The 23,046-nt window shown below is 53.3% G+C and overlaps 8 protein-coding genes across 8 annotated transcripts; 4 read left to right on the top strand and 4 right to left on the bottom strand.

The window, feature by feature from the left end:
- Positions 1 to 3,215: 3,215 nt before the first annotated feature.
- On the top strand, positions 3,216 to 4,384 carry PG994_002010 (mitochondrial 37S ribosomal protein uS5m; the record flags this gene model as incomplete). Its single annotated transcript, XM_066853419.1, has 4 exons — positions 3,216 to 3,336; positions 3,374 to 3,706; positions 3,759 to 4,109; positions 4,164 to 4,384. The coding sequence occupies 4 exons, from the start codon at positions 3,216 to 3,218 to the stop codon at positions 4,382 to 4,384; spliced, it is 1,026 nt and encodes a 341-aa protein (XP_066721560.1).
- Positions 4,385 to 4,922: 538 nt separating this feature from the next.
- Positions 4,923 to 5,283, bottom strand: PG994_002009 (uncharacterized protein; the record flags this gene model as incomplete). Its single annotated transcript, XM_066853418.1, has 2 exons — positions 4,923 to 5,102; positions 5,179 to 5,283. 2 exons carry the CDS (start codon positions 5,281 to 5,283, stop codon positions 4,923 to 4,925), a joined length of 285 nt encoding a protein of 94 aa, XP_066721559.1.
- Positions 5,284 to 5,391: 108 nt separating this feature from the next.
- PG994_002008 (uncharacterized protein) lies at positions 5,392 to 7,094 on the top strand (the record flags this gene model as incomplete). The annotated part of the gene is made up of 4 exons (XM_066853417.1): positions 5,392 to 5,406; positions 5,766 to 6,229; positions 6,300 to 6,516; positions 6,600 to 7,094. The coding sequence occupies 4 exons, from the start codon at positions 5,392 to 5,394 to the stop codon at positions 7,092 to 7,094; spliced, it is 1,191 nt and encodes a 396-aa protein (XP_066721558.1).
- Positions 7,095 to 9,320: 2,226 nt separating this feature from the next.
- On the top strand, positions 9,321 to 10,698 carry PG994_002007 (uncharacterized protein; the record flags this gene model as incomplete). Its single annotated transcript, XM_066853416.1, has 5 exons — positions 9,321 to 9,702; positions 9,861 to 10,068; positions 10,156 to 10,248; positions 10,324 to 10,513; positions 10,576 to 10,698. 5 exons carry the CDS (start codon positions 9,321 to 9,323, stop codon positions 10,696 to 10,698), a joined length of 996 nt encoding a protein of 331 aa, XP_066721557.1.
- A 536-nt stretch (positions 10,699 to 11,234) lies between these two features.
- Positions 11,235 to 14,102, bottom strand: PG994_002006 (uncharacterized protein; the record flags this gene model as incomplete). Its single annotated transcript, XM_066853415.1, has 8 exons — positions 11,235 to 11,828; positions 11,943 to 12,219; positions 12,312 to 12,351; positions 12,407 to 12,605; positions 12,661 to 12,854; positions 12,960 to 13,024; positions 13,076 to 13,100; positions 13,565 to 14,102. The coding sequence occupies 8 exons, from the start codon at positions 14,100 to 14,102 to the stop codon at positions 11,235 to 11,237; spliced, it is 1,932 nt and encodes a 643-aa protein (XP_066721556.1).
- Positions 14,103 to 16,103: 2,001 nt separating this feature from the next.
- On the bottom strand, positions 16,104 to 17,256 carry PG994_002005 (uncharacterized protein; the record flags this gene model as incomplete). The annotated part of the gene is made up of 4 exons (XM_066853414.1): positions 16,104 to 16,365; positions 16,419 to 16,498; positions 16,550 to 16,609; positions 16,699 to 17,256. 4 exons carry the CDS (start codon positions 17,254 to 17,256, stop codon positions 16,104 to 16,106), a joined length of 960 nt encoding a protein of 319 aa, XP_066721555.1.
- Positions 17,257 to 18,443: 1,187 nt separating this feature from the next.
- Positions 18,444 to 20,046, top strand: PG994_002004 (kinase; the record flags this gene model as incomplete). The annotated part of the gene is given in 6 exon segments (XM_066853413.1): positions 18,444 to 18,578; positions 18,702 to 18,850; positions 18,941 to 19,661; positions 19,678 to 19,727; positions 19,741 to 19,919; positions 19,983 to 20,046. The coding sequence occupies 6 exon segments, from the start codon at positions 18,464 to 18,466 to the stop codon at positions 20,044 to 20,046; spliced, it is 1,278 nt and encodes a 425-aa protein (XP_066721554.1). The 5' UTR covers positions 18,444 to 18,463.
- A 948-nt stretch (positions 20,047 to 20,994) lies between these two features.
- On the bottom strand, positions 20,995 to 22,941 carry PG994_002003 (uncharacterized protein; the record flags this gene model as incomplete). Its single annotated transcript, XM_066853412.1, has 4 exons — positions 20,995 to 21,866; positions 21,964 to 22,076; positions 22,135 to 22,740; positions 22,841 to 22,941. 4 exons carry the CDS (start codon positions 22,939 to 22,941, stop codon positions 20,995 to 20,997), a joined length of 1,692 nt encoding a protein of 563 aa, XP_066721553.1.
- Positions 22,942 to 23,046: the final 105 nt, after the last annotated feature.

Below are 23,046 nucleotides of genomic sequence, written 5' to 3'. Positions count from 1 at the left end.
GGTGTAGACGGTGTAACGTTGGCCGCCCCTGATGCAAGCGATGGATTCCTCGAGTTCCTTGCCGAGTCGATATGTCAATCGCCTGTTAGCTAAGCCCAACGCCCTTCTTTGTTTCTATACCATAGTCCCTTTTCACTGACCGCATGCAGCTGTGGCCGTCTCTTGGGCTGTCTGCAGTGTGTACAGAGATCACCTACGAGACCAACGACAGCGAACAACCAAACATCTATCTCGAAGTGGACCATCCTGACAAAGCGGCATCATTGATTTCACCCCTGAAGCAGTTACCACTTCCATAGAGGGGCTTTTTCTGCCGCCTAGATTACCGCTCTATCGTTCATGGCCGTCGGCTCGTCAACCCCAGTCACGATCTCAGCCAAGTGCGGGAAGAGTTAGACATCACAGAGCTGTCGCCCGACCAGAGTTCATGTATGCTCAACTACACGATTCTGATGATACCGGAGCGCAAGCTGAAGAGATGCCAGGTACGCCTGTCACTCAAGATGAAATCGATGAGGCGAGCCGCGACCGGCGCACATGTACTGCCCAGTTGACGGTTGCGGCACTTTACAGAATGATAGGGATCAGGCCCAGATTCGCTGGCGTACAAGGGATAACCCCAATACCACCAACTCTTCTTATGTAGCCCCAGCAATGTGGAACGCACACTATATGCAGGTCAGTCAACTGCTGTTCAGATCAGACAGTCACATACTCATCTGTGACATAGTTGACTCGGCATCATTCCCGGCAATTGCCTCTGATTGCCAGTATCATTGAAAACGCCGGTACATGGCGGCAAACCCTGCAAGACAAAATTGCAACCCTTTCCAACAAGAATGACGAGGGCCTCCTATTTATGATGAAATGGCTCCTGATCGACAACATAACTCATTGCAAAAACATCTGTGGACACTGTTGAGATCGAACTTGAGGAACAAGATCAATATCCAGTCTGCTGCGAAAAAGGCTCACAACAAACTAGAGGCTACCCCAGACGATGTAGAAGCCCGGCTCTGTCCAGACGATGCATCTCCAATGAGGCCAGGGGGCGAAGGACGTGAACTAATCGATTATGAACATGATAATTGGGAGCAAGATGAAAGTCAGCTATCCGCGTACTGGGCTGTGCAACTCGAAAACGACATGAGCGATCATGAGCCGCCCGAAGTAGAGGCCAGTTGTTGGTCAGCATTCACAGGTCAGGAAACACATGAAGATGAATATACCCAAGAGGACAATACTCCTCATGGAATGGGAAATAAAGCCAAGTCTCCAGATTCACAAGGTCCCTGCAACGGTTGGGCCTTTGACGAGATCAATCCGAGCACCCATACGAAGGGAACAGTTCCTGCAGTCGAGACATTTCAACCAAGGCCAAGAAGTATATATGGAGGGTTAAACTGGTTCATATTGAGAGTCTCATATATACGAGAAGTTTTGTGACGTATTGTAAGTACCAGAAGCAGCCCGCCAGCAAAGCCGCTTCGAAACGGCCAGGAAACCCGTTTGACAAGCCAAATCTCCAACTTCCGCGGCCCAGGCAATGAGCCTCATCATCCACCACATCGGCCAAGTATAGTGAAAAGCCCTGCTGTCTGAATTTGTTGGCCATGGTGTGTGATCGAGAGACATCGCCCACAGGGAGCTCGGACGGCTCGCATGGTTGGGAGAAGTCCGAATCGCACCGCGCTACGATCCCGTCTAGCGCTGAGAGAAGCAAAACCAGGTTGAGGAGCTTCTTATTTCTTGGCTGGGGGCGCCTTCTTTTTATCCGTCTTCTTCTTCATTTGTTCCGGCTTCAGCGTCGCGTGGTGGATGTACCAGAGAAGGTACACTCAAGGATGATAGCAACGAGAGCGACCAACAGGATTGTGAACAGGATGGGTTGATCGTTCAAGACAGCAACGGCTTCTGGCGTGGCGCCGATCTTGAGAAACCAGTCGAATTGTCCGGGAGCCATGATGAGGATATATTAAGTGCGGATGCGGGTGTGCGACGTTCCTGACGTTTGTCTAGCGAGGTGGAAAGAAATGGGTATCAAGGCGATGGAGGCTCGAATAGGTGAAGAGAAAAAGAGGGCAAGTCGAAAATGAACGAATATAGTGCACCAGTCACAAACAAAAGAAGATAGATAGATTTACGGGCGAAGAAACAATGTGAAAGGAAGGGAGGTGGAAGAAAGTATTGCACTTGCAAGCCATTCAATAGAAAGCCAGAAAGACAGCGGGAACATCAGATTGAAGCTCCCGCATCAGAAACGGCAAGCAGGGACAACTAAGCCTGATTCGGTATCAGGGCGACAAATCGTGGGCCACGATCCTGGCGGAACTCCTGTTTCAAGACTGCAGCAGAGTTGAGTGCAACAGCGCAGTGCTGCTGATTGGTCGGACCTCCCCAAGTAATGGTTCGACGAACCGGCGCATAGTGGGCTCGTTCACACGCACAGATGAGCCGTCATCCCGGGTGGAGGCAATTGAACGCCATGGGTAGCGCCTCAAAAGACTGTAAACAATTCAATGAATTGATGGGCGGCAATGTCTGTTGATCTTAGGATGCGAAAGTCCAGTTGCCTCCTACTTGACATGTACTTTACTGATTACCTTAGGTTAGGTAGGGATGAATGTCCTTATCGAAGAACCACCTCCGCTCAAGTTAGGCTTTAAGCGGCACCAAAATGTCCAGCCAATACGGTAACAGCAGTTGTCGTAGAACGGTCCAAGCTCAAGAGGCCATCAGGTACAGTAGGTTAGGTACCTCCTCCCCGATCCTGTCCCAATGGAAGACACACCTTTTTCGGCGGAACAGTATATCCGCTAGCTACTCCAAAAAAATTATCGAGGCCCGTTTAATGGAGCTGCCAACTCCCACGCGAGCGACGCAAGCTGCGATACCCTCCAATAAGCCATTGAAACGCATCCTGGGTGTCTTGTATTGCTTCACCCAGACGATGCGATGAGTGTGGCACGCCCAGCAAGATGTCTGCTTTCGAAGCGCTTTGCCGCTGCGCTCAAGCCGGCAACACCAACATGCAATGCCGCTTTCCACAGCTCGGCGCATCTAGAGGCCCGGAAAAAGCAGAGATTCAAAGAGCATACGGGCTGAGGAAATGGGATTGACATCGCCTGAGAAGATCCAGAAATTCACCGAGGAAAACTTCCAGCCATACACCCCGAGGAAATCGAGGTCCTGAAGAAGCACTATTCCCCGAACAAATGGAAGCTCTCCAGGCCGGTGAGGCTGCCATTGATCCCAAGGATCTGACGATACAAGGTCGTCTCCGAGTTGACGCCTATAAAATACCCTTCCCTCGACGATTTCAGCCGGATCGCCCCCGTAATCGACAAGCGCCCCCAAAAACACACCACGCCAGAATTCAACCCCAAGATACGATGGCTGACCGAGAGGGAGTTTGTGAACGACCTCGCCAGGTTCGGTAAAGAAGCCGAGGCCTCTCAGGCGAAGGCTTGGATGGAACAAAAGCTGAACGACCCGACCCTCAGTGAAGAGCAGAAGGAGTGGGTCAAGGGTCAATTGGCTAAAGTGACCGCCCAGGCGGAGAGGGCGAAAGTCTTTGACGGAACAGATGACCCAGCCGGAACAGATGACCTAACCGCATCACTCGACTTTCTATTCGAGCGCTCCATGTTGAACGACGACAATACACCTTCGGATACCGCCTTGGCACCTACCTTGGGCAAGGGACGTTCCCGGTATAGCGGGAATCTACCAGACCCCCATTGATCCTGAGGACCAAGGTCTTGACGATGAGGGTATCTATCAGGATTTGAAGAGGCGAACTGGTCTAACAGTCAGGGAGATGCTGACTGAGCTTACTTGCAAGGTTTTGGTAGTACGTCAGGTCCACAACCAGACCCGTCTGGGAAAGATCCGAAGCATTTGGGTACTGGCTATTGCCGGTAACAAGAACGGACGTCTAGGCATTGGTGAAGCCAAGTCGGTGGAGAGTGGCGCTGCGATGCAGAAGGCGAAACTGATGGCCATTCGGAACATGAAGCCGGTTCCCAGGTACGAAGAACGTACGATATATGGTTCCGTCACGGCCAAGTTCGGAGGCACCATCGTCAAGCTGGATGCCCGTCCTCCTGGTAAGAATCAACAACCCACCGTGTTCACGTGTGCCTACTAACATCTCTTGCCAGGCTTTGGTCTTCGCGCCTCGGCTCGTTTCTTCGAGATGTTCCGCGCCTGCGGCATTCACGATATCGCTGCCAAGATGCCCCGGGCGAGAAAACCCATGAACGCTGTCAAGGCTTGCTTCGAGGCTCTGACGAACCAGAAAGACCCGAATGAAATTGCCATCGGACGTGGCAAGAAGCTGGTCGATGTACGAAAGGTGTACTTTGGTGGCAATGTGTTATAAGCAATCCAGGCATAGCCGGCGTCGAGCTGTATAATTGTATCAATACTGTAGACAAAGACCAAACATACACAAACTGCCCACAGCTTCAAGACGGCTGGGCGGGCGGACTGAACCCCTTAGTTAACACTTGCATTGCTGGCTATATGTGCTCTCCTGCCCAAGACTGACATGCTTTGGTATTCTGTACAAGAGCATCATCCTATGGGTATCTTTACGCCTCCAGGCGCATCTCATTGTATTCATGATCTCATTCCATTTTTTTTTCGTGATGGCTTCTGCCTCCATGGGTCTCGTGCATCTTTCAAAACGCAGTGAGAGTACTCGAGAGCCCCCCTCGAACCCGACGGCAGGCGAGAATAAATCTTGTTGGCCTTTAGGTCGCGCAATCTGGGACAGGGCGCAAGAAGATCTGCATCCATAGAAAGAAGGTATAAATCCAGGCCTTCCCAACGGTCGTCATCTCTCTGCCACCCTTTGCCCCCCTCCTTTCCACCCAGGACTTCTTCGTGTGCGCGTTGGGCAGCATGGCGCGTTAACATCAGTGCTGACCGCCGTTGCCCTGCTGCTGGTCCCAGCCTATCTCCTGCTGCAGCACGATGCTGTAGACGCTCGCCTTGAGCAACGTAAAGACCAGGCTGGTCTTGCGCTCGAGCTCGCGGAGCCCGTCGAGGATCTCGGTCGTGGGCTGCGAGGCCATGGTGTCGAGGACGGTTGCGAGCTGTGGATGTGGAGTTGAGTTAGCTATTGATTGATCTAGCCTAGCACCTGTTTGGTGGTTGGGTGTAGTAACACACGTTCTTCATGTTCTCGGCCAGGCGCTCGTACTCCTCGAGCACCTCCTGCTCGAGCGGCGAGAGCTCCGGCGGCGCCAGGAGCGGGTTCGTGGTCGGCGCGTCCATTGTTGTGGTATGGCCTGGCTCGCGGATGACATAGGTAGTTGGACAGCGGCGGGTTGCTTTAATTGCTCTGAAATTCGCGATCTACGGTGGTGGGGTCTTTTGAGTGGAATGCACCTCAATGCTGTAAGGTACTGGGCAGCTCTCTCATTGGCACATATGTCAACGGTATTCTTCTGTGGTATCAATCAAACTGGGTCGAACGAAATTACACCTTCCAAAGGGTTATATGTAGAACCAGCATAATTCATATAATGTAGAAGTTCTTACTGAGATAGTCGGGGTTAGACGCGGGGTTCTCAGGTATCCCAACACTGAGTTCCTTGATAGCCGCCATGGGGTAAAGCTTAACAGGGGTTTGTTTCCCTCGTGACTTTTGCTTCCCATTTAACAAAAGTCAATTCACTTCCTGTTCTGGGGTACTTGGGTGCCAAACAGTTTCTTATCATCAATTGCTTGCAGATTCTAATTGTGTTCTGATTCAGCACTTGCTGTTGCTGGACAAGCCTCAACACGGTCATGGCCTCGACAGCCCCGTGTCGCGAGATGGCTTTGCCTTCGCCAACGGCGACCTGTACGCCGAGGCATCAGGCCATAACCGCCATCGTCGCGCCACCTTGGCCGAGCTGAAGACGCACTTCCAGTCGGGCAGCGACAAGGACCACCCGGCGCACTGGTTCGAGGCCCAGCTCATCCACTACGGCCTGCCGCCCTCCAAGACCAGGGCCGTGGCGCGCATGCGGCTGTTTGACGCCGTCAACAAGGCCGGCGCCCTGAAAGTGCCCGCTCACGTGTCCAAGCTGAAAGGCGAGCTCAAGAAGGAGTGGACCAAGCTCGACCGCGAGGCCAAGAAGGCGCTCAAGGGGGGCAGTGGTGCTGCTGCTACTACTGCTGCTGCTGCTGGCACAGCCGGGAAAAGACGGGAACGAAGAGAAAGGCGGAGGAGAGTGTGGATGTTACGGTCAACGTCGGCGGTATCAACATCACCGTCTCCAAGGGCACCACTACCACCTCGACAGCTCAGAGTGGAGCCAAGAAGGCGAAGACCACCGCTACCATCCCGAAAGCTTCCACCCCCTCGAAGCCTGTCAAGGAGAAGACGGCACCATCCAAACCCAAGACTGTCACGCCAAAGCCGAAGCCGGCTCCGAAACCCAAGTCTACCCAGACACCCAAGCAAGACCCAGCACCACGGGGTCGCACGAAGTGACTGCCCGCAAGGCTGCTTATCAACCTGTTAGTGCTCTGGGTCACGGCTACCACAACGACCCTGTGGATAGATATGATGAGCCGCCTCCGTCTTACACCGAGCATGCCAGTTCCGGCTCCGGACGATCCGGCTCCGACAACAGCAGCCCAGTGCGTCTGGAACCTCTAGTTTCATAAATGGCCGCTATGCCATCTCTTCCCCCTATGTCTCCGGAGAGTGGCCGCACTATGGAGAAGACTTCGAGCTTGTGCTCACCCTTGCCGGCAGCAAACTTTGGGGGGACTTCGAGCTTGGCGTTTATCAGGGCGTGTTCCTCCTCGACCAACGCCCCTGGCAGTCTTCTCATGATGAGTTGTCGTTCATCTGGCGAGGCCGGGAGGATGAGGGCCCCATCCTCTATGGGAACTCCAACCGTGGCTGGATCAAGTTCTTGGGTGGAGGCCGTATCGAGGGATATCTCGACATCCAACGCATCGAGTTTTACGGCGAGCGCCTGCTGGGCCAGTCGACCACGAGCGAGATCAGCCCTCGAGAGATGGGGCGGAAGTTCGAGGGTTACAGCCAAGCTGAGTATGATAGGGAGAACAGGGCTCGATGGCATTGATGCGAATTTGGCTTGCCTGTTGTCCAGCGAGGTGCTATTGACTTGTACGGAGGAGAGTCAGTATGGAGCTGTTGCCATCTCCTTGAAGATGTCATGACAGAGCACTGATTTGAGAAATTCTTGGCTTGTACGCTGAAAACCACAGGGAGCATTACCGTGGCTTTTCTCGATATATAGTTCTCCGTACGTACCGGTAGTTGGTAATTGTGTATAGTAGTAGTGATCAACTGGGGTTCTACCCCCTTGAGGTCCTTTTGGGAGCTATATGAATCTGCCTTTTTCTACATGCTAGCAGTAGATGGCACAGCAGATGGCACAGTAAATGGCACAGTAGATGCAGCAGGCAGCAGGCATCGAGCATAAGCTGATATTTGCCATATTGCAATATCTTCTCTCCTGAATTGGGCTGTATTATGTTCAAGGCTCGCTTTGACTAGTAACTGTTACTTAGGAGCGTGTAGTACCCCTATAGGGGCGGCGGCAAGCTCCTTGGAAATCCAAGTTGACTGACATGCAGGTTCTGTTAGTTCCATCGTGCTCTATGGTTCTCAGTTGGTTGGGAGCTTTCAGCTAAATCCTGATACGACATATGAGCAATAGGATGCCGTGTCATGCTGACCTTTGCTTTAGACATTCAGCTGCCAGTGAACAAGATCTCAATAAGCATTCTCTGCAGGTGTCTTTGAGATCGGACGGAACGAGATTCACTCGAGATGTGGATGCAGTGCTCTATCACGTTCGGCTGTTGTGACCGCCTTTGCCCCTTCGTTCCTTCCCCATAATCAAGAATGGCTTTCTAGCTCTGGACTTTGCAAAGAAAGGACAAGCGACGAGGCTGGATTATCCAAGGTTTACTTGCAAAACTCGATTCGGGTTGGGTTAACCACCAGCACGTTCGTCTGCGACATCAAGTGCCTCCCAATCCGTGACGGTTTGTCTTATACGTAGCTCGGTTGTTCACCACTCTTCGACGCGAACAATCGGTAACATCGGATGGAACATATTTGATTGCCTGAGTTTCCTGCCCTTTCGATTATTCCCAAAGCCACGGCCAAGAAGAAAAAGAGCACCTTTGACCGACCGTTCACCACCGAGTGCACACTCGCCAGGCTTACTGTCAACCACAGTATCAAGCCTCTTCGCCTTGGTTACTCTTCTTCCTCTCTATTCACATCTTCACCATTGCGTAATTTTGTTAATCATTGCATATTCAACGGGCAGAAAAAGGCAACGTTTGCCTACTATTCACCGTCGCGTCGCAAACACCGGCTTGCTATCAACTCGAAACAAGCCTCATCTGCGCCACCTCCTCTTCCCTTTCTCTACTCAGAATTTCTTTCTGTATTCTGCAAGAAGGCTATTGGGATCTCCATGGTCGGGAAGCAAAATAACTCTTCCCAACTGTTCACTTCCAGGCTTCAGGATCATACAATACGCAGGCTTTGCTGGTAACGCTCGTGCTAGCCTTTCCTTCATCGCTTCCTTTTCCTGTCAACTCATTATTGCCAGTTGAAAAGACATTATTCGCTTTTCTCTTTCAGTACTGCCTCCTCCACTGGTCAGCTCTACCTCGCCGACACCTCTCACTTTGCGACGACGTCGTCTACTCTCCTGCATCGTCTGTATCTGTGCGACGATTTTCCCTTAGCAAGCAGTGCCTAGTCACCGACATCTACGGCGACTCCTTTACAGCGCTTGAACTATCGCGACGCTTGAGTTTGGAAAGGCCTACCTCAGTGCAACATTTTTCTTCTTGGACGAAACCGACCCATCTCTTCGTCAATATCTATCCCTTTGCCACACCAGCAATATCTCTCTTGCACCGCGCAACACGGACTCTTTTCGGCTCTTCGGCATCGGAATCAGTCAATAACACTAATACCAAGATCGCACTTGGCTAAAGTCAAGTTATCACGTCCTCTGCGTGGCTAGATCTGCTTTATTGTAGTGGGCTGCACACTGGCCAGCAACAAGTACCAGTTTGGGCACTTTTGACTAATACCGCACCAATACCGGTATCGAGCCTCTATACCTTTGTGGTTGTCAAATCTATGCGACGTTTCAACCTTTGCGCGCATTTACTTCTCCACTGACGTTTACTCTTACTATCTGTCATGGTCCCTAACGTCTACACCTTAACATCGCCGACAACGCCTAACCCCTGAGTTCGCCCAAGTCTCACCCTAGTCCAGACAACCCTAACCCTCGTGCCAACCTGCTACAACAATGGCTATTATCGACGGAGTCCCGGCCATTGAGGTCACAATCTGGATCGGCGGTAGACCTGCTTTCGAGTATGCTGATCCTGACCACAATCAGGAGCCTGACGAGAATGGCACCAAGATGTCCAGTAAGTATATCGAGAGCCGATGCGGTGAAGAATTCACCATCCATGTTCGAATCAACCCGACCTATGACCATCACCAGCCCATTCCACACACGTTGAACCTTGCTGCCTATACCGATGGCCAGTGGATTCGTGGCGAACTTTGCCGCCAGAACAATCTTCATGACGGCCCCTTCAGAGTCGACATCAAGGAGAGAGTCACTAAAGCTCGTGATGGAACTGTCTTTAAGCAGGCCTTCAAGTTTGCTGGAGTCGCAACCGGTAAGTACAATGTTTAATAAGACTCAACCACCACCATTCCGTCTCATATGAGCCTACGTCACATAAAGGACTACAACCTTATATTCCTTCCCGTTGCGGACTTTTCATATAGCAACTGCGAAAATATTCACTTTCATCTTCCTAACAAACACTTCCAGTCGATGATAGCAGCAGCTGGCGCTTGGAAAACGAGCGGGAGAAGGTTCGTGAGCTGGGCGTTATTGAGCTTCGAGTATTCAGAGTCCAGGAGCTTGGAACCTCGGACTTCAAGGGCAACAGCGAGACCTCAAGACTTGCTGAGGTCTCCGAGAAGTCCTTGAAAGGCCGAGCCGTTTCACATGGAACGCAATTTGGTGATGATGTGCAGTAAGTCTCTTTGCCGATCCCCTTACCAATATCTATTCACCCAAATTGTCGTGGGTATTTCCAAGTCCAAGTATACTGATGATCTAGAAGGTCGCCTCCTGGAGCCAACATCTTGCCGCGCTACCGTGATGTCAAGCGCCTGCCCACAGATACCGGCCCCCTTGCTACTTACCGCTTCACGTACCGTTCGAGAGGTTAGTATAACTTAATACTGGTATCATGCTGTGCAATCTACTAACATCTTACATTTCAGAGGGTCTTTGCCAAGAGGCCATCATCACGCGAGAGCAAAACGAGGCTCTCAGCCAAGCAGAGCCCCTCTCGCCGGGGCGAGGTCCTCAACCAGGCCTCACCCGCCGCTGCTCCTGCTGCGGCTCTCAGCCATGCTGAGAGAGTGCAGGAGGATATGCGGCAGCAGGCCATCGCGCGCCTGCGAGGTTTCGGGGTCGACGTCGAAAGTAATGAATACACTTTCAAATCCTTAGGCAAATAATTAACAACTTCTAGGACCAGTTCCGGGGCCACCGGGATCGCGCTCGCGCCCGCGTCCAGCGTGGCCAGCGTGGCCACGCTGGTCAGCAGCCTCATATCAAGGAGGAGCGCCGGAAGAAGGAGGAGGGAGTCACCTGACTCCAAGAAGCGCAAGGTGGTGGAGGTGGATTTGACCTCGGATTAAAGTCTTTTTTATAGTAGAAAGAAGAATTCCAACCGAATTCCAATCCCGGGGGGCTTTAGTGCAAGCCCTTAAATAGACAATGAAATTGCAAAGACGAGTTATAGAAGAAATCCAGTCGCGTTTTGTTTTTCATCTTTAAAGTGCTTTTGCCGGTCTAACGCCGGTCTGAGAAGAATGGAACTTAAAATTACATAAAAACTTCCGCGGCTCCGTTAAGAATCCTTCTCTGCTATAAGCCGTACGCCGTCAAGAAGATATATTTTCTAGTGAGCTCGCTTAATAAAGCATATAGAATAAGTGATTGGGAAGCAAGCTTATATAAACCGGAGTTGCAAAATTGAAGAATTTGACAAGTTCGTGATAACCCTTAATCAGAATATCCAAAACTCACGACCTCGGGTATTGACTAACGCAAAAGCGACAGATTTCGTCCCCAAAAGAAATATGCCCCCCCTTTACCACTCAAGATCTAGTCTCCCTGCCTCATGATTTATCCACGCCAGTAAAATAGCTGACATGCAAAGAACCGTCCCACAGACGCTGAATAGCTTCCCACCCCTTTGACAATACGTAAATGTGTATAAGCTCTACTACATCTTCCGCGCTGCTCTAGACGCGAGCAGTAGGATCGTGGTGCTCCACCTGCAGCTTCTCCCCTTCCATCGGAGCTCTGCCGCCGTTTATCCTCCGTGTACTGCAGGACGTCGCCCGACGAGGGCGGCTTGGGCGCCGCGAGGTCGCGGCGCAGGAGGTAGTGGCCCCAGAAGTAGAGGGCCTGGTCGACGCCGTAGCGGGCGATGCGGCGCAGGGGCACGTCGAAGACGGCGTCGAGCTCCTCGAGCGTCTTTTCTTTGGTCTCGGGCACGAAGAGGAGGACCAGGACCCAGCCGACCAGGTTCCAGGCCGCGTACCACGAGAAGGCGCCCTGCTCGGTCCAGGCCTGCACGATCGAGGGCCAGGTCAGGGAGAGCACGGCGTTGAAGAACCAGGTCGTCGCCGTCGCGAGGGACATGCCGATGGGGCGGATGTAGAGGGGGTACGCCTCGGCGGAGTAGGTAAAGGGGACGGGCTGATGTAATTGAGACTGTTAGTGTTCTGCTGTCGCAAGCAAAAAGGACAGTAAAAGATAAGGAGCAGTGAAAATGGAGTAGGGTCGCTAGCGATTAAGTGAAAGCATCCTAAGAAAAACTGTACTTACGCCTTCACCAGGAGAATAGACGGCGCCGAACAGGTAAATGCCGAGCGCGATGCAGCCAAGGTGCGCCGGACTATCCTTGGGGATCCAGAAACTGAACCCCGTGAAGAAGAGGAAGATAGACATGAGCGGGAACGTGATCAACAGTAGATTTCGGCGACCAAACGTATCGATAGTGTAGAAGGCCGGGATGGCGAAGAGCCAGTTGATGACGCCGAAGCCCAGAGAAGCACCCAAGGCGGTGACGTCGCTCCCTGTGACGTCCTTGAAGATCTCGGTGCTGGAAGAGGATAAAAATGGTCAGCCAACTTGCCTGGCATAGACCCCTGCCATCGAAAATCATATAAGGCGAAGTCTAATAAGTAGTCTTACGAATAATATGCGATGGCATTGACGCCGCAGAATTGTTGCACTGTAAAACGACATTAGCACGAAAATTTCTTTCCTAATAGTAGGGAACGACGTACTGAACATGACGACCTCCGAAGCGAGCATGGCGTTCCGGTTGCGGCGGACGGTGACCAGCTCCTTGATCTTGCTCCGGCCGATGTCCATGGCCTCGCGCTCGACCTGGAGCAGGGTGTCCATGTAGAAGAGGTCACGCGCGGCCTGGACCTTCTCGAAGCGCAGCTGGCAGATGGCGCGGAAGGCCTCGGCGTGGCGGTTCTTGGTCAGGTACCAGCGCGGGGACTCGGGCGTGAAGTAAGACGATGGCGCAGACGATGACGGCCGGGATCATGGCGGAGCCCATCATGAGGCGCCAATTCAGGCCGGGGATGCCGGACAGGTCCGGGACGAAGTAGAAGGCCAGGTCCGCGACGTAGCCCATCATGATGCCGAAGGCCGTCCACATCTGCCACTGCATCACCAGGGCGCCGCGCAGCTTCGGTGGAGAACATTCGGCAGCAAAAATGGCTGTCGGGGAAGAAGAAAATAAGACTTAGTATCTGGGGCCATCGTTTTGTAGGAGGGGGGCTGGATAGGGCACTAGGGCGTCTCAAGTTGTGTATATCAACTTACGGGTGGTAGCTGATTTCGGGCCAATACCCAAACCGAGCGCGAATCGAGCAATGAACATGTGCCACCTATTGTCGTTGAAGGGAGCAAATCATTAGCTGCATGCCCAGCCCACTGACCACTTGTCAAAGGGGGTTGCTGCTCCTACCAAGTGTTTGTAAATGCCTGCCAGAAACATGCAGCAGCAGAGATGCCACACGACACGAACACTGTCCCTCGCCGACCAAACAGTTTGTTCATGGGCTCCGTGAGCCAGCATCCCAGGAACGCGCAGCAGATGTAAGGGTGCAGCTATACACAAAACCCATCAGACCACGACTGTGAAAAAGGGGGAAGCCAATATGGCATATACTCAAGGTGGGTTTTACTAACAGTTGACAAGTCCAACAAGCCAAGAGTCTGAGACAAGAAATTACTTCGCGTTAGCTCCTAGTTCTGTATAGAAGCGGAGAAAATGGTATAAGTTGGGCGATGAGAAGGCATCAAAGAAAGTCAGGGAAAGGGGGTTAGGTGTATCTGGTTCTGAGTCTTCTTCTCCATTTCCATTTTTTATTCATATCTCACAACTAAAATAGTGTACGTATAATATATTAGCAATAAAAACATACCTCTCTGCGAGTCCGGGTCGCCGATGCCGAACTGTATCTTGTAGAAGCCCTGCGCGCCGTTGACGACGGTCTCGTCCATGCCCTGGACGGCGGCGCAGAGGGAGCAGATGACGATGACGGCGTACAGCATGGTGGGCTGGGACCACTTGTGCGTCACCTCGCGGCCGAGCACCTCGCGCTCGCGGTCCGTCAGCCGCAGGCCGTCCGGCATGACCACGGCGTCGTACTCGTACTGGTTCCGGTTGCCGGCGATGACGGCGCCCAGCCGGAACGCGCGCACGTCGTCCTCGGCCGTGAGCCCGTGCCGCGCGCAGAACTCGGCGCCGCGCCGGGCCAGCTCCGCCGCGCTCAGGCCGCGCAGCGGGTTCTCGAGCTTGGCCGACGCCTCGAGCCGCTTGCGCTGCTCCTCGTCCAGCTCGTGGTGGGGGGCGTGGCCGTCGTGGCTCGGGGCGTTCTCGATCTCCGAACGCGAGATGTCCGAGTCCTTCCGCTTCGAAGGCCTTTTCTCTCCATTATCGGGCCCGTGAGACGACGCCATGTTTTGCGAAAGGTTGGGGGATGGGGTGACGTTGGGTCTCTTGCTAATCTACGTGGGTGCCTTGCGTGTATGTTTACCTAACGTTCTGATGAGGGAGGGGGGAAGAGAGTGGGATGCTATTAAGTGGTGAGGGATGTGGAACTCGTAATGAGAGAGAGACCTGGGAGGAGCAAACTCTCACTCAGCATTATCTGGAAAGGAGGGACAGTGGTACAAATACCACAAGTTCTCATCTCGCCCATGCCTGGTAGGCCCTTCTGGATTCCCCAATGGCCCTACTGTGCTACCCCCGGGTTTCAAGGTTCCTGCTTAGGGAAGGTTATTCCGTCTCTTCTAACCTATAGCCCGCTGATTGCTGGACTAATGCAGGCTCCTGGGCTCGAGCAGCATTGTGGTGTGGGCCGACTCCTATACGATGGATTGGCAAGGCTGTCTCCAAGTTTCACACTGCCGGTACTGAATAGCAGTCGCAACATCTCTCGAAGGATTCACCTCTAACGTCATAAGCAGCATTCCGACTCTGGCGATCAAGGGGGCCCTCAGCCGCCGTCGTCATTAACTGGCGAATCAGAACCCGTCGAGAGAATGATCTGCTGCTTGATGGAGTGTTGCTCGTATGACGTAGTGCTGAGTACCAGTGCAAGGGCGACGACAACGGTTGGCTGCGAGATACGACGGTTGGTTGCAAGATGCCTTGAAGGGGCTTAGTCTACAGGCAACCATGGCATTTTGAGGAGGAATATGTGATATGCCTCAAGTGCAAGATCTACCCAATGGATATCACTGTAGTATTGTAGTAATTACAATAGGCAGATTCGAGATCTGACATTGCCCAACCGTCTGCCAATCTTTCCCAAGACGGCTGGGGCTTGGACAAGCTCAGTCAAGAAGTTGCATCTGTTTGCTTATCATGTTCACCGAAGCTCTACAAGCTTTACGGCCAAGCTTGCCAAACCCCGCGCTCCAAGGCGGAAAGGAAGCTGACTGGGCGTTGTCGCCAAGAATTCGGGGGATTAGACACAATGCACTATGACATCTAAGAACATATCATCCCCGGCGCCATGAAACCACCGCCTGAACCTTGCTTCCTACTATGGCAGGTCCGTATGCGGATTACCATGTGCTCGCCATAGGAATAGCACCACACCAACACAGCCTGTGAGCTTGACGTCCCGAATTCGCACACAAACTCCGTAGGCTGTGCATATAGGGGCATGTAGTTGCGAAGAGAAACTGCCTGCGATACATCGGAAGGATGTCATTGTATCGGGTATGCAAATGTGGCACAGAATTTGACTGTGGCAGGCAACAGTGGCATACCTGGACTATATACATCCTCGTGCTATACAAGCACTAGGCATGCATCGCGCATTCCGAAGGAGGGTATACATTAAGGCGAAGCTTGTTGGAGGTGGATATTCGGCTAGCAGTGCTTGCAGGATCGCCGATCAAAAGGCAGGCTGACCATATCATCGGGTGTAAAAGTTCTTCTCCTTACTGGGCTGTATGATTTGTTTGTCAGTTTCTGAGCGCCTATCTGATATCTTCACCCAAGAAGCCGCTGTGCCAAAATCCCCAACAGGCAGACAGATATACTGTTAGACTTACAAGGCTGTAGAGACAACGGGTCCTTACTCCGTGCCGCACGGTGTTGTAGCGCATGCCTCGTATCCAAGGAAAGATACGGCGCGCGAACCGCAAAACGCCAGCCGTCCTTAATTGTGATTTCACACCAAGTCGAGGTGTTCTTGTCCTAAGAATAGTAACCTTGGCCTGCTGTGCTGGGCTTGCCGCACGCAGTATGTTCGGAGTTTCTACGAGACCTGCCAAATGGCGATGCGATGCCATTCCAGGGTCCCAGATCTACGCCTGACAGTCGATGATGCATTCCAGCAAGCCATACAGTACTAGACTCCAATGAAGAAGGATGCCTTGACAACATACTCTTCCTGACATTCGTGGAGTGTATTTCACATAAGTTGATCGTGATGAGAAGTCGCGTTAGTTTGGTGTGCCGCTGGTCACCGCAGAGGCTCGCAATCGATGCTCCTCGGGAGGCTCAAACGCAGCAGCAGCAGCATCTCCTTTTCTGAGAGCTCGTTTGCGTTTCACGGCATTCCATTCAGCTTTCCAGAGGTTGATGCTCTCCATGAGCTCCGGGTCGGCATCTTTGGGTATATAACCCATGCATTGAACTTCGATAGCGCTCAGCTGGATTTGCAGGTTGAGTATGTCCATCTCACCTTCACTTTGTTCCTCCTCCCTGGCCCAAAATCAGCATGGCTAAACAAAGATAGACTTGGGAGGCACACTCACAATTCCTGCACGCGTTCTTCTAGATAAATGATCCTCTGAGCCGCCCGCTCGGCCCTGGTGATCAACAGGGCATGGATGTGCTAAGGGGGAAGGTTAGCTACGCCAAAAAGGACACGGGGACACGGAATTACATCTTGTTCTTCTTGCCGAGCTTTCAGGTTTGCAACGACTCCTAGTAATGCTTCGTGCAGCTGTTCTGCGTCGCGCAGCACTTTCCGTGCATGATTCGAAGGATCTCCGAAATGACTGCTCCGCCTTGGATTCGCCTCCTCCGACTCACTTTGGTGCGACTGCAGTGGCACGACTGCCTTCCGAGCATCTGACGAAGGTGCTCCGGGGATGGTGACTTTGGCTGAACTGACGACGGTAGGCCCGACAACATGGAAGCACCTCCGTGGGAGCTATCGACTGATGATGGATTACGTCCATGTCCCTTCTGAGCTTTGGGGCTAGAGCTTTGGCTCAAGATGTGCTCCATTTCGTCCACCCTTGCGTGCAGGTTGGCGATGCCGTTTCCCAGTAGCTCCCCATCGCCCGATAGCCTAGAGACCAAGTCGCTAAGTCTTTGCACGAGAACATCTCGGCTATCCTGGCTCAAGTCCTGTTGGCTGTCGTGATCAACTGCAGGATGATGTGGTTTTGCAGGACGATGCAAAACCGGGGAATGTCGCAACGGGGAGAGCGGAGACATGCCCAATGAATGAAGGCTCATGGAAGGAGAGGGCGGCGGTGATAGACTGATGGCTCCATCCTCAGTATAGTAATCCTGGCTTCTGACGCCATCAAGAGATGGTGTTCGCGGCTCAGAGAATGCTTCGTCTTCTGAATCCTCCGGCATCAGGCGCGAGTGGCGTGTACAGAATGGTGTACAATATAAGGATGCAAATAGATGGCGACTGGATGGATGCCAATGATGCATGCAAGTTGGATTGAGTAGTTTGGATGATCAAGGCGAGCGAATCAGATTGGGCTGTCGTTGCTGTTGCCTCGGTTCTTTTATTTACATGTCACGGCTGCATTTTCTTACGTTAGGCCAAGATGGCTTCAATTCAATCTGGAGTGATTGAGTTGCACCTGATGAAGTTTTGGCCTGGCGAGCCACAAGCAGCATAGCGAGTGGATTGGCCAATGCACACCGCCGGAACCTCCAATCCCAGTGAATCGGCATAGGCTCCCAGGTGTTTTTATTAGTGACGTCCTACCAGTATATTCGCAGCCTACACACTTGATTGATCGACTGTCGCGGCAAAGCTGGAAATAGGATGCACCTTTGATGCTCCAGAGTCATATACCTTAGATAAGCAGCAATGGGGGGTGGTGGCTTTACTTTACGTCATCCGTTGCTGTCTCTCATTTCGCGCAGGCGGAAGACAGGATGTGTGTTCGCGCCTGAGAACACTAGATCTGAGACTCACAGTTGCAGCTGCGCACATGTGGGGGTAAGCTTCATCAGCTTCAGGTTCTATACTTGCAAAATTTCTATAGAAGACCCAGAAACTAGCCCCCTTTTGGCGAGAAACCCCCATGCCGAGTAAGTAAGGTAGTAATAAGGACTGTTCACTCGTAGCGGTAAGTGTCGGTAGTCGACTTAGTGTGATACCCAGGTGCTTTACCTCTCTCTCATAATGCCGCATAGCATGAGCATATTACCCACCGAGTCACTAAGGCCAGCCTCTAGGCCTATGAAATGCCCTGTTATAGAACCTCGGTAGAGTGTACGTCCGTGTTCCGTCATAGTCAATCGCGGGGTCCAGCATGGGCCTGAAGGCTTTGAACAGGGGTGCTCTTAGCTCGACTGGACTCGGCATAGAGTTCCCATTATCCTTTTAAAGCTGCTATTCAACTTTCCTTGTTGCCGAAGCGAAGCCCGTACGTACACTTCAGTAAAGTACGTATCACACGACCTGGCCTGGCTCATACAACACTCCAACTTCTCTCTCCATGGAACACCAATGCCCCTTTTCGCGCTTTTCCTGAGCATCCTCCAGACTCGGCCGGTCTTCAGCAGCACTGGCGGCTCCTTCCCAGAGCCATAATCCCCCATCATGTCTTGGAAAGCTTCCACCCAGCTGATGGATACTATCCGTCACTATGCAAACTTCCCGGCCACTGGGGTGAGCTTGAGGCAGATGGTCCAGTTCGGCGAGAAGCCCTCGATCGGTGAGTTCCAAAGAAAGAAAATGCATCCTGTCACTCCTCAAGCATCATCAATTCGGGCACTGTTTGCGCCCTTTGCTGTTCCATCGCTTGCTTGGCATGCTAACCCACCAGCCTCTCCCACAGGAACTCTATTCCGAGCCTCGCAATTCCTCGCTGAAGAACTCCCAATCCGTCTTGCACATCGAGTAGAGGAGCTCAACACCCTCCCGGATGGCCTCAGCGACATGCCCTCGGTCAAACGGGTGGCGGACTGGTATGCACAATCTTTTGAGGTGAGTAACACCACACACACAGCACCCCTCCCATCGTTGCGGTCGCAACTTCTTTAGGCTGAGCTCACGGACCCTGACATGTGACAACAGGAAATCACCACGCTTCCACGGCCAGACCTCGACAAACAAGTAAGGGAGCGATTATTAAAGCCCGGTCGCTTCAACGGCAAGACCTCGGCCATGCTGTCCGAGGCCACGCCCAACCCCAGTTTGGAGGCAGGCCAGTACGCCTCCATGAACGAGACCAGCAGTGGGGGCAAGAAGCAGCACGCGGCCCGGAGATACTTCGCTATGGTCGACGACTCCGGCGACTGGCCGCCCGACCTGCAGGCCTACAACCAGAAGTTCTCGCAGACGCTGAACAAGATCAAGAGGCGGCACGACGGGGTGGTGACGACAATGGCGCAGGGCATCCTCGAGTACAAGCGCAAGCGCCAGCGAATGCAGATCGACAACAACATACAGTCCTTCCTCGACCGCTTCTACATGTCCCGGATAGGCATCCGCATGCTCATAGGCCAGCACATCGCCCTGACGGACCAGAGCCACCACCGAGACCCCACCTACGTCGGCATCATCTGCACCAAGACCAACGTGCGGGACCTCGCGCAGGAGGCCATCGAGAACGCCCGGTTCGTGTGCGAGGACCACTACGGCCTCTTCGAAGCGCCCAAGATCCAGCTCGTCTGCAACCCCAACTTGAACTTCATGTACGTGCCCGGCCATCTGTCGCACATGCTCTTCGAGACGTTGAAGAACTCTCTGCGCGCCGTGGTCGAGACCCACGGCCAGGACAAGCAGGAGTTCCCCCGTCACCAAAGTCATAGTAGCCGAAGGCAGAGAAGACATCACCATCAAGATATCGGACGAAGGGGAGGTATCCCCCGTAGCGCCATACCGCTGGTTTGGACTTATATGTATACCACCGTCGACCGCACCCGAATTTGGACCCCGACTTCGATAAGAGCGATTTCAAGGCACCAATGGCCGGGTTCGGCTACGGCTTACCTATCTCACGACTTTATGCTCGCTACTTAGGGGGCGATTTGAAGCTGATCAGCATGGAAGGGTGAGTTAATGCGAATACAAACTACGACTATGCACATGATGCTAACAATGATATCTGTCTCAGGTACGGTACCAATGTCTATCTACATCTCAACCGCCTTTCCAGCTCTTCGGAACCTTTGCAATAGCAATCAGCAGTCATGAGGGAGTGGTTATCCCGAGGATTGGCGTCGAGACAGAACATTAAGCGGCTCAAAACGTTTGCCACCGAAATTTCTGAGCGTAAGCAGGTCGGCGATACTGCTTCCATGGTGAACGAGCACTCTTCTCAACGTACGCAGGATAAGATCAGTACTGGCCACCATTAGGAGAGCCCATGCCATCTTGTCGTGCAAGTATAATCCCCCAAGAACAAGAACATGAGACGATAATGTCCAAAAGCGACTTGACCCGGTCGGAAGTTTTTTCATAAACCAAAGATGTTTCAGGGTCTCCAAGGAGAGGATAAGAGAAGAGGAAAGATGTGGAAGCTTTTATCATTGGGCTCTATATAGAGGGGGGGGGGGGGGGGGGAAGAACGGGTCTATTCGAACTAGCTGAGAGGAAAGATCGAAAACACACACAAATCGTTTGGTTTGCAATGGGGAGGTGGTCAAATTCCACCATCGACGGGTTGTAGGATCAACGGGGGCGGTGGGTGGTATGACTGAATACATAGCTTTGCTTGACAATATGGGACGATACTCATGTTCGGGCGAGGCACGCGCGGGTGGCTGGATTCGGGATTCAGAATAGGAGAAACTATCATGTTTGCACACACGCTCATATCACACACACAGCGTTCTCGGGGGCCGAAGGGTCCAGGAAAGGAGGGTTGGGGACCCCCCTTTATATCTTTGGTGCAAGTTTCAAACTGCATTTGCTACCACCATACCTAGGGCATCTCTAGAATTGGGCATGTATTCAGACCATGTTAAATGTATTATGTTTGTTTCTGTTGTATTGAATAATACATGCGTCTTAACGTTTTGCCACAAGCTTCCAACCACTACAACTAGCAATGAGTGATAGGAATATACGGGTCAAGGATAAGAGAGAGCGAGAGTTGTCTGCGCGTATAAACATATTTCCACCCATCACCTTCCAAAACTCAGTTCAAATGCGCCCCCTTTAACTCCAGCATACAAACAGATGCTTCCATCAGGGTAATAAAAGAAAAGATATTCAAGCTTTGTACAGAGATCCAAGAAGCCGGTCGCCAGATCGACGACAACGGTCTTGTTGGGCAAGCTGCCCGCCACGCCGTACAGCGCCGCACTGTCGCCCGTGGCCGCGCCCTTGGCCTTGCCCTCGACGGCGCGGACGCGCTCCTTCTCGCGCTCGGCCTCGATGACGGCCTCGAGGTCGGCGACGAGCTTCCCCCAGACCTTGACCATGGGCCGCGTGACGGCGATGTGCATGGCGGGCGGGTTCTGGAGGGCGTTGAGGTGCCAGCCCTTGGCGGACATGGCGTCGGCGATGTCGTAGATGTTGAGGTTGCGGGCGGTGAAGGCGACGACGGACACGAGGGGGCGGCCGATGATCTGGAGCTCGGCCGACAGGGGCGGCGACGTCGTCGTGATGTGCTCGGCGATCTTCTTGGCGCAGCCGACGATCTGCACGCAGGCGTCCACGTAGCCCGGCTCGCCCACGCGCATCATCGACGTCCAGCAGCCGGCGATGAGGGCACCGGGCCGCGACCCGGCAATGCCGGGGGACGCATACACACCACCGCTCCAGTCGGGCGACACGAAGTATTGGTATGTGCGCAGCTCTTGTGTACGGTACAGAACCGTCGAGTTGCCCTTGGGGGCGAAGCCGTACTTGTGCGTGTCGCAGCTGATGGACGTGACACCCTTGAGGCGGAAATCAAAGGGCTCGGTCTCGAAGCCGGCCTTTTCGAGGAAGGGAACCAGGAACGACCCCAAGCAGCAGTCTACATGCAGGGGATGCGGCGCTTGACGGCCAGCTTGGACAGTGCCGATATGTCATCGATGATGCCGTGGGGAAATTGGGGGCCGAGCCCACAAGGAGAACGGTATTGCTGTTGATGAGGCGGGATACACGGTGGACATCGACCTGGTGAGAGGGGGCGGGACATGCGACAAGGTGAATCTTGATCTTGAAGTACTCGCCAGCCTTGTGGAAGGCCGTGTGGGCTGTTTCGGGCAGGATCCTACTTCTTTATCAGTAATCCAAACGGTGACAATTGGGCTCTTTGCGAGTTCCCAACCTACATCTCAGGCTCTGCAACACCCCTCTCCACATATGCCTTCTGCCTTGCGCTCAGGCAAGCCATGAGGATACTCTCTGTGCCACCGCTCGTCGAAACACCAGCTGCATTAGGGGGCGCATTGAACAGGGACAGCACCATGGCCACAACCTCGGCCTCCATCTTCCGCACGCCGGGGAAAACGTCCGGGTGGATCGGGTTGGCGACGGTGAACTTGCCGTACGCCTCGGTCTGGAGCTTCAACAGGTCGTCCTCGCCGTGGTAGACGGCGCCCGACACGAACCCGTCCTCCCAGCGCGTGTGGTCCATGTTGGCGAGGGTCTCGAGCTCGGTGCGCAGGGCATCATCGGTCCACGGCTCTTTCGGCAAGCTCAGGTATCGGGTCTGGCCGGCCGGGATCATCTTGCCCTGCATCTGAGAGAGGGCCTCGTTGACCTGCTTCTTCACTTGGGTGCGAACACCCGGGGCGCGCAGGAAGTAGCCATAGAGGATTCGGCGAAGGTCCGTATATAGCTCGGCAATGGCGCCAAAGAGACCGCGGCCCTTCAGCTTCCAGAAAGTGCGTCGGATGATGCGCCAGACGAAGAAGAAGAAGACGACGTTGCGTACCCTATAGAAGGCGGGAAGGCCGGGTTAGCACGGCGGGCGTTTCCTCTTGGCTCCGACCGAGAGGAGGAAAACACAGGAGCAGACGGGATGCTTCGACTTACAGATCAAGGTTGATCAAAGCCAGCGAGTTCGCCGGCCGGTTCCGCTTCACCCTCTCGAAGCTTTCTCGCAGGCTGATGGGCATGCGCGTAGAGCCGGGCATGATTGCGACACTTATCCCCAGATGGGGTGCTTCTCTGGAGTATGGCCCTCACTGACGTGAGTTGGTATATCACGCACGGGCAGGATGATGATGGATTGGACGCGC

Source organism: Apiospora phragmitis (assembly GCF_038363925.1).
Source record: "Apiospora phragmitis strain CBS 135458 chromosome Unknown utg000002l:1.0-5516284.0:1.0-5523493.0, whole genome shotgun sequence".
Classification (NCBI taxonomy): Eukaryota; Fungi; Ascomycota; class Sordariomycetes; order Amphisphaeriales; family Apiosporaceae; genus Apiospora; species Apiospora phragmitis.
The sequence above is the reverse complement of the archived record's forward strand: the minus strand, read 5'-3'. Positions and strand labels throughout refer to the sequence as shown.